At 41.9% G+C, this 9,817-nt stretch overlaps 1 protein-coding gene across 1 annotated transcript in view; it reads right to left on the bottom strand.

The window, feature by feature from the left end:
• Positions 1-8,972: 8,972 nt before the first annotated feature.
• The window catches only part of LOC308308457 (neural cell adhesion molecule 2-like), a gene marked incomplete at both ends in the record, with an annotated part of 67,237 nt that continues 66,392 nt past the window's right edge, over positions 8,973-9,817 (bottom strand). Inside the window, one exon of the mRNA XM_080753872.1 lies at positions 8,973-9,081. Coding sequence (XP_080609998.1) covers positions 8,973-9,081 — 109 coding nt within the window. The remainder of the gene's footprint in view (positions 9,082-9,817) is intronic.

The raw sequence follows: 9,817 nt of genomic DNA, 5'->3' as shown, positions 1-9,817 counted from the left end.
CTGCCTCTCTCTCTCTAAGCTCTCTCACACTCACAAGCTCTCTCTCTCTCTCTCTCTCTCTCTCTCTCTCACACTCACAAGCTCTCTCTCTCTCTCTCTCTCTCACACTCACAAGCTCTCACACTCACAAGCTCTCTCTCTCTCTCTCTCTCTCTCTCTCTCTCTCTCTCTCTCTCTCTCTCTCTCTCTCTCTCTCTCTCTCTCTCTCTCTCTCTCTCTCTCTCTCTCTCTCTCTCTCTCTCTCTCTCTCTCTCTCTCTCTCTCTCATCACTTCATAAAGGGAGAATGGACACAGCCAATCAGGACACTAGACACCCCCCCCCCAATTGTGCATGGCATAAAGTATAAAAAATAGCAATAGCCTATATTGATGCATGTTAAAAAAAATTACAATTATAGCCTATACTTTAAACTTTTACTCCACTACTGTACTGTCCATCTCAGAGGCAAAATGTTAGCTTTATTTCCACTTATTTTTTTACATGTAACAAGAGTATTTCTATTGTTTACCCAGACATCCATATGTACCACTGCTATAGCCTAGGCCTACTTCAGGAACAACTGAAGTATAGCAGCAAGTAGGATCTCTGCATCTCTTTCCCTGGCCTGTACAAACCAGGGACAAAGTACACAGTGTCATAAAGTGCCATGCCCCATCTATGCATGAGGATACATGCTGGGCATGTCTCCTGCGTGCTAACTGTGGAAAATGTGCACGTGAACAGCCAGGATGGACACTAATGTACCAGAACAGATGCCTACTTAGGTTAACTGCTGTGAATGTTTAACTGTCCATAGGTTGTACATTGCTGAACATATATTATCCATATGCCCCCACTGTGTTGGCTGGCTTGACACTGTACCAGATTCACATCCAGTGGTGGAAGAAGTACTTATCTTTATAAGTAAAAGTACAAGTAAAAGTAACAATACACCACAATCAGAAATATTCCATTACCAGTTCAAAAAAGTGCATCAAAATATACTTCCAGTTCCCATTATGCAGATGGTTCATATCATTCTATCCTCGTTCAAAATGAAGTCAGGTAGTTGTTGTTGTGAGCATGTTGCAGCACACACACACTTGAGGTGCACTGCCACAAAGCATGCAGACTACACAATAAAATCCCCAGGATTCACTAATCCATTTGCAACTCTGAGGGTGTACAGATGTCCATTTGGTTCCATCTGTACACTCTCAGAGTTAAGAGGATTTTACTGTGTACCATTTTTTAAAAGAGGATTTTACTGTGTACAAACCCTACTTAGTTGAGCCCCGCAGGACTCTACACGCTACACCAAATCCCTTTGCTGAAAATGTGCCGATCTACAAGCATGTTGTCAGCTTGTAGATCGTCTATTTTTTTTGCCAAGTGTCGGCTCCCAGCATTGAACAATCAAGACGATGGTAAGTCTTACCTGTCCCTCTGCTCTGGATGTAAAAGAGTCAAAACTCTTTCCAAGGGATTATGAAAACTCCAATTAACTACCAATTAATCCCACCTGGGATCAAAATTCTGTTTGGATCAGAACTGTGTGAAGCCAAGTCCAAAAGTCTGTTGAGCAGGGCAAATATCCACATCAAAGATGGACAAGTGGAAAAACAAATATATTTGCGTGTTAAAATGCGTCAACTCCCTGTGACCCTTTGAAAATAAAAGTGACAAACTAGGTACCTGTTGATTTGGTGTGTTTGTCTGATAGTGGTGGGTGGGAGGAGCCATGTATTTAAAATAAGTGAGCATGCAGGCCTAACTGATTAAACACATCAACACGTCACTGCCAGTACTCATTAAACATGTCAACACGTCACCACCGGTGCTCATGAAACATGTCCCCAGTACAGTACGAACACTGTAACGTAATAGTAGGGTTAGGGTTAGGGTTTAGTCTCAAAAGTGAAAACATTAAAAGAAGAAACTGATTTTGCTATAGCCTCAAATCCTTAGTCGGGGCTTTCCATAGCCTATAATAGCCTAGAGTCTAGACTCTTGGGTTGAGGCAGCCATGGGGCTTTTAAGCTGTGACATCATTTTGTAGGCAGAGGAGAACTCTGCCCCCAGAGCATTTTCTGTCCCTCGCTATTTCATCAGATCCGAGACAAAAATAACGACTAAAGTATAATTCTAACACTTTCCTTTCAACAACAAAGAGAAGAAAAATGTGTAAATAGTAAAAATAGTAAAAAGATTCACGGAAACTGGGGGCAGAAATTCTCCTCTGCCTACAAAATGATGTCATACTTATAACAGCCCCATAGCTGAATGGGTAGAGAGGCTGTCGGGGGAACTCAAAGCTGCCAGGTTCAATTCTGGGCGCCGGCAATGTGGTATTATTAGGGCATTCAAGTGTAGAAGCATCAATCCTATAGCCAATAAGATTACCAGTGGAGTCTCAGTCTCCTACTCTCAGTAGTCTCCCACTGAGTCTCCTATTGCGATGACCGGTCAAGGCGGTCATCAAATTATTGGCTCAGGAATGCGACAAAAACAAAATAAAAATCTCCATGAATACAAGGCTTCATGGGGTGCGTAACTAATAGAAAACAACGAGTCATTTTGGGGGTGAACTACTCCTTTAAGTACAGTACTTCAAAATGCAGCTTACTTGGTTACTTTACACAGCTGAGTAATTCCAGTATTTAACACTGTCTTAATTACTAAACTGCTCTGTTCTTTCTGTGTATTAACTGGACAAAGCCCTCCATTCAGTCCAGTGTGATTGCATAACTTACAGAGGCATTATGTTCAACAAACAACAGGACATGTGGCCTTTCTTTCTGTACAACCAAGCACCAAGTGGCCAGAGTTTGTAAGTGTGTGTGTGTGTGTGTGTGTGTGTGTGTGTGTGTGTGTGTGTGTGTGTGTGTGTGTGTGTGTGTGTGTGTGTGTGTGTGTGTGTGTGTGAGAGAGAGAGAGAGAGAGAGAGAGTGTGTGTGTGTGTGTGTGTGTGTGTGTGTGTGTGTGTGTGTGTGTGTGTGTGTGTGTGTGTGTGTGTGTGTGTGTGTCTCAACACCCTTATCGACAACCAAATAAACAAAAACAAAAGCAAACTATTCTCCTGCTTTGTTGACTTCAAAAAAGCATTCGATTCAATCTGGCACAAAGGTCTGATGTACAAACTGTTGGAAAGCGGTATCGGGGGAAAAACCTATGACATCATAAAATCAATGTACACAAACAACGAATGCGCAGTTAAAATAGGAGAAAAACACACAGACTTCTTCCCCCAAAGCCGGGGAGTTAGACAGGGATGCAGCCTGAGTCCAACTCTCTTTAATATATATATATAAATGAATTGGCAAAAACTTTAGAACAGTCTGCAGCACCAGGCATCACCCTAGGCAAAACAGAAGTCAAATGCTTACTCTTTGCAGATGACCTGCTGCTACTGTCTCCAACCAAAGAAGGACTGCAGCAGCAACTCGATCTCCTGCACAAATTCTCCCAGACGTGGGCCCTTACAGTAAACTTAACCAAAACTAAAATCATGATATTTCAAAAGAGATCCAGCCGCCAAAACCAGCAATTCTTTCTAAATACAATCCCATTAGAACAAACAAAAAACTACACCTACCTTGGCCTAAACATCAGCAGCACAGGAAACCTCAACCAAGCTGTAAAAGACCTGAGAGACAAGGCAAGAAGGGCTTTCTATGCCATCAAAAGGAACATCAAAATAGACATCCCAATAAAAACCTGGCTAAAAATACTGGACTCTGTGATAGAACCAATTTCCCTCTATGGTTGCGAGATCTGGGGACCAGCCGCAAACCAAGACCTTGAAAAATGGGACAAACATCAAATAGAGACCCTGCACACAGAATTCTGCAAATCAATTCTCAGAATTCAGCGGAAAACACCAAATAATGCATGCAGGGCAGAATTAGGACGATACCCTCTCATAATCAAAATAAAAAAGAGAGCATTCAAATTGTATAACCACTTAAAAGAAGGTGACCCAGATGCACTTCATAACAAGGCACTCACACACAGAGAAACCCTAGAGAGATGCCCCCTCAGCCAACTGGTCCGGGAACTCTGTACACAAACACAAGCAGAGCCACCAGACAGACAATTCACCGGACTAAACCAAATTATAAAACAGCAGAAAGAAAGCTACCTGACACATTGGAGAGAAGCAACCCAAAAGCAGAGCAAACTAGAATGCTATTTGGCCCTAAACAGAGAATACACCATGGCAGAATACCTGAGCAAGGTGGCCGACCCAAAACAAAGAAAGATCTTGACTAGGTCCTCGAGAAAGGACGTCACAGGCATACCTGGCTCCCTAGAGAAAACACTTTGCACCCACTGCACACAAAATGAAGTGGAAACTGAGCTACACTTTCTAACCACCTGTCCGCTGTACCAAGACATCAGAGACACATACTTCCCACAGATCATAACCACCCAAGGAGAGTTTCAAAATATGACCAATGATGAAAAACTCCCATACCTGCTGGGGGAAGTAAAACAATGTGCAAACACAGCAGCAAGATTCGTGAGCTGCTGTGATAAGAGAAGGATATCAAATGGAACCCAACCACCTTAAAAACCATTGTATATATCACTGCTCTGCCTGCACGTTACCGTGATGCATGAAAACTGTTTTCACCTGTATATATTTTGTTCTGATTGTATTGTATTGTATTATGTACACTTCTGCTTTGGCAATGTAAACGTATGTTTTCTCATGCCAATAAAGCCCTTTGAATTGAATTGAATTGAATTGAATTGTGTGTGTGTGCGTGAGTGTGTGCACGTGTCCATGTGTGTGCAAGTGTGCGTGTAGGGAGACAACTATACAATCTATTACTTTTGTATTATTGCGTTTGCTTTTTCGATACATCGAGCAGTCAAATCGCCATACATAGGCTACTGTATGTTCCTTTTTTATTGTTTTACTGTTTACACAAATTAGCAATACCACATTGTAGAATATACTCTCTACGAGGAGGTGCCAAGTCGTTGTGGCTGCATATGGATCTTCCACACGCTACTGAGGTCCCTGTAATAAAGTGTATACATGGCCAATATGTGTTGTTTTTTCTTGGCCTTATTACTGTGGGAGAGTGCAATCTTCAATGCTCCAAGCAACAAATGTATATTTTTGTTTAAAGTGAAATATCCCTTTAAAGGAGAAGTTCACCCCCAAAATGACACCTTTTTTTATTGATTACTCACACCATAGACTTGAGTTTATTATAGTAGATTTACCCCCATTGATTACGGATGGGGACCCAAATGCATTACTCCCCATCCGGGTCCCCATCAATGGGGTTACATTTACTATAATATTTATTTTGTCTTAGGAATGCGACAAATACAAAAAAGATATTGTTGAACTCAAGTCTCCATGGCGTGAGTCATCATCAATAGAAAAAAAGTAATTTGGGGGGTGAACTACTCCTTTAATGCCCACTCTGAAATCACTGGCTTTTAAATAAAAAGGTTGCAAATCATTGTTGCTGGTGGTTCTTGGGAGCTGGAAAGACGGGAGTCTCACTATTTTGCGCCTTAAGGTTCCCCTAGGCTGGGGTGTAACAATTGTTGTTGTGTTGCAGAGTTAGCACTGTCTTGCAGACATTGCCACAACACTGGCAATGTCCGCATGTCTTACTCATGCTTGTACCCATATGACTAATGACAAATAAATCCTCCTGTTTGTTGATCCTTAAGCGTTATATTGTCTCTGTCAGGTGTAAACCTTATTATGTCCAAAATTGTTACTTTTCAGGATTAAAATTCTAAAGTATCAGATCTGTTGAGCTCAAAACGTGTTGCGTTGTGTCTCAAGCTCTGCTACATTTGATACTTTTGTGTGACGCTGTAGTATGATCAAGTAGGGTATTAATTCACAAAGAAACTAACAAAAAACAAACAATAAAATATGGAGATATCGTTGTCTGACAATGATATCAAATAAGACAACTCTTAAAATAGTCGAGGGCCATAAATACAGACACTTCAAGCTACATTGTTTTGTGTTCATGCATTGTTCATGCCAGGGTCACATCCTGCATAATCGTGATTGCCACCATAAATAAATGACCATAAAGAACTTTATAGTGTGTTGCTGGCACTTGGAACTGCGTTTCCCATCAACTCAGTTTCAACTTCAGCTTCATTGTCACATGACAATAACAAATATTCCTGATATATTGCGCAAGGCAGGGGCCGTTTTTCAGGCTGAGAGAGAGAGAGAGAGAGTTGAAGCAGGGACCCCCCACTACTACATATTGGATTCATGTTAAATGTGTTAACACCTTAAACCCTCGATATTTTGTAAACCTGGCTCTGTACTTTTCCTCTGTACACCAAACCTCTTCGATCGACAAGCTCATAACACATCAATAAATCCCTATCACACAAAGATTTTGCAGCCGCCCCTGCAGCATCGCTGAGGTCCCGGACACCCTCTCGAAGTGAATGAATACTAGCAGTTCAGATATTCCAAATAATATTCATTTTATTTGTTTATTTTAGAGTTGTATCCTACTAACTCTCCTGTCAGTGAGGAGCCCCCACCGGGAGGACGTAGAGCGTTCATCCTACTCCTCCCGCCCAACACTCCCTGCTTTTTACTCAAGTGGTTAATTGTAATAATAATCAAAACCTACAAAGTAACTAGTAACTAAAGTTTTAAAATAGTGGAGTAAAAAGTAGGCCTACAATATTTGCCTCTGAGAGGTAGTGGACTAGAAGTAAAAGTATTGCAAATTGGAAATACTCCAGTAAAGTAAATAAAGTCCTCAATGTGTGCTAATGTAGGCCTACAGTACTTGAGTAAATGTACTTAGTTACTTTCCACCACTGGTTAAAATAGTAGCATGTCTGAAAATGACGTTCAAGCCTGGAGACTGGGTTGTACATTAGGCTAAATTAGCGACATATAGTAGCATGTATTATTGCAGGGATAAACAAGAATGATGAGACTCAGGTACTGAGATGATGCATTAATAAATGGGACTACACTGCCCTCTGCAGGGCACAGGGGCATATTGCAGGAGGAATATGTGAGGTTAGTGGGTGACATTAGTTTCCACTCAGATTTGACACTTTAAGCCCAGAGATCACCACTACTACCACTAGATTCTGACAGACGGTGTTGCCTTGGTGTCATGATGGGTGTAGCCCCAACCTTCATATCTGCCAGATACGTGAGCTGGAAGGGGTCACGGTAGTCACTCTGTCACTCACCAGAGGTTTGGGTTGCTGCAGTAGCAGTCGCTCAAAGGTCTTCATGACCTGTGATGTCAGAGCGACTGGTCTGTTAGTCATTGGAGGCCGAGGGACGATGCAGGACGGTGGACCAGGGATGGAGGAGCTGATGTTGTTTTCTGGCACAGCTGACCACCGTTGGTTTTCGGCACGTTCGCTGTAGATTAGGCTGCTCTGACCCTCTGGTACTGGTACTGGTCTCTGTCACTGCAATGGGATTCCCCAGACCCCACTTTGTTCCGTTTTCCACTAAAAGAGCTTTGATGCTAGAACCGGGCGCGAACCGGCCTGCGATAACACCAGTTTTAAGCAGAACCATTGTAATTGGTGGTGGCATAGCTGAATGGTTAGAGAGTCCGCCTGGGACGCATGAGTCCCCATGTTGCCCCCGGGTCGATTCCAGGCCCGGCCAGCAATGTGTTGAATATGACCGGTCAAGGTGTCCATTTCACAGAGGAAATTCAAATGGCAATCCCTTTCCCTTTATATATGACATTTCACTTTTGCCATTGTATCTCGTAACTGTGTCTTCCAACCGGTAGCATAGTGACATGCCAACTTTGGTTCCCAGATCAGGGCAAGACAAAAAAACAAACTATTTTTTGGTTCCATTGAACCAACTTTAAAGGTTCTGGACCTTCACTCTGAACTGGGTTCAAAATTAGGTTGAAAAAAACAAAACAGGAAATACTTACCCTTAAAGAGCCTGCTATAGGTTGAAGGCCTGAGAGAGAAAGAATCAGCGATAGTTATACATATTGTTCAATATTCAAGATCTTTATTTGTTACATCCCATATACAGGTATACGAGAGCAAAAAATGTTGGGTTTCAACTCTTCAACATCGTAGCAACAAATATAAAAAAATATCAATAAGTAACAATAGTAATAATAACAGTTAACTAAAAGATATATACAACAACAATAGCACACTGTGTGACGTGCCTTTGTTAGGTGCTGTGTGCTACTTGTTACCAAGTGTGTGTGTGTGTGTGTGTGTGTGTGTGTGTGTGTGTGTGTGTGTGTGTGTGTGTGTGTGTGTGTGTGTGTGTGTGTGCGTGCGTGCGTGCGTGCGTGCGTGTGTGCGTGCGTGCGAGTGTGTGTGTGTCACTGTTATCATCTGGGTTCCTCACACTCAAGACTATCTTCCCAGTGTAATGTTCTATTTACACATCATGCCCTTCCCATGAGACATGGTATTTTTGTCCATTACTTTCCATCGCTGTGATTTTGGTCTCATGTTGCGTGGTAGTGTAGTGTACGGCACTGTATTGCATTTTTTCCCCCCATGAATTAAAAACACATTTTTGTTTAGTTTTTCCCAGTAATTTCATGAAGAAATCAAAGACACATTTAAGAAATTCCATAAACTAGAAAACAAATGTTTAAGAAGTAGTGAAAATAGCCCATCTACAAGCTCACAACATAGTGCGAAGCGACACGTTGTGAGCTTGTAGATCTGCTGTTTTCACTAGTGTGGGTCCTGGGAGAACGTCTTATTTCTCTTTTGGGTCTTGAGCTAAAAAGTCTGTGGTCAACTATATATCAATTTGGGGGTCCTTGTGTGTGCGTGAGAGAGAGAGATAGTGAGAGAGAGAGAGAGAGAGAGAGAGAGAGAGAGAGAGAGAGAGTGAGAGAGAGAGTGAGAGAGTGAGAGAGAGAGAGAGAGAGAGAGAGAGAGGGGGGGGGGGGGGGTATGGGGAGGAGGGTTGGGCAGGAGTAGGGGAAAGAGGTGGGCATCATTCTCCCATCATGCTTTGCTATGGTCTGGCTGCGTGTGAAGGCTGTTGTCAGAGTGCACTTTAATGTCCATAGAGTCTGTCTTCAGAGTGTCTTTGTCCTCCTTCAACGGCAGCTTCCTGTGGCAAACACACAAACAGCCTGGAATTACAAGACAGTTCAAATCATATTGTCATTGTCATATCGTCAGGCAGAAACCTCATCTCCATGAGTCAACTTTTTGTTTATTTCGTAAATTAATACACACTACCTTTTGCATGATAGTGACATACAAAAGCAGCTAAAAGAGCTGATTTACACGTCACGGGTGTGGGCTTGTGAGAATCCCTTACAAGCAACAACAAGTATTTTGATATTGTGAAATTGCTACTTTTATTTAAAAGTTGGTTAAGTGATATTTTTGGTTAAAACAAACGATAAATGGTTAAATAGTCTGATAGTAATCATTTATATAGAGTGTTTGTTCAGTAACGAGGATCTCCCTGCTCTTTGATACACAGAAAATAATATTTTCAGGTGGGTGACAACATTTCTGCCAATCAGGAGAGAGTATCCATTTATCAGCTTCATTTTTTATCGGGATCCAGTTCCAATTATGTATGCTCATGTGTGTGAAAGGCTTTATGTGACAACAGTGCAGTATCCAGCTTTTGTTCATTAAGACAGCAAACACCTGCTGCTTTGGGAATAGAAAAGCTGCCACGAATGCTTGGTTTTCAGTGAGACAGAGGAGGCAGCCCTGAGTTCACATTCTATACAGCAAGAATGTTTATTTCAACTATTATATGGAGCAAGTCTTTATGCTTTCTAAAAATCGCTACTCACCAAAACAAAGACAGTTTTAATATGTTCAAA

Source organism: Nannobrachium achirus (assembly GCF_963921795.1).
Source record: "Nannobrachium achirus genome assembly, chromosome: 23".
Classification (NCBI taxonomy): Eukaryota; Metazoa; Chordata; class Actinopteri; order Myctophiformes; family Myctophidae; genus Nannobrachium; species Nannobrachium achirus.
Note: the sequence above shows the minus strand (reverse complement) of the source record. Positions and strands in the feature narration are given on the sequence as shown.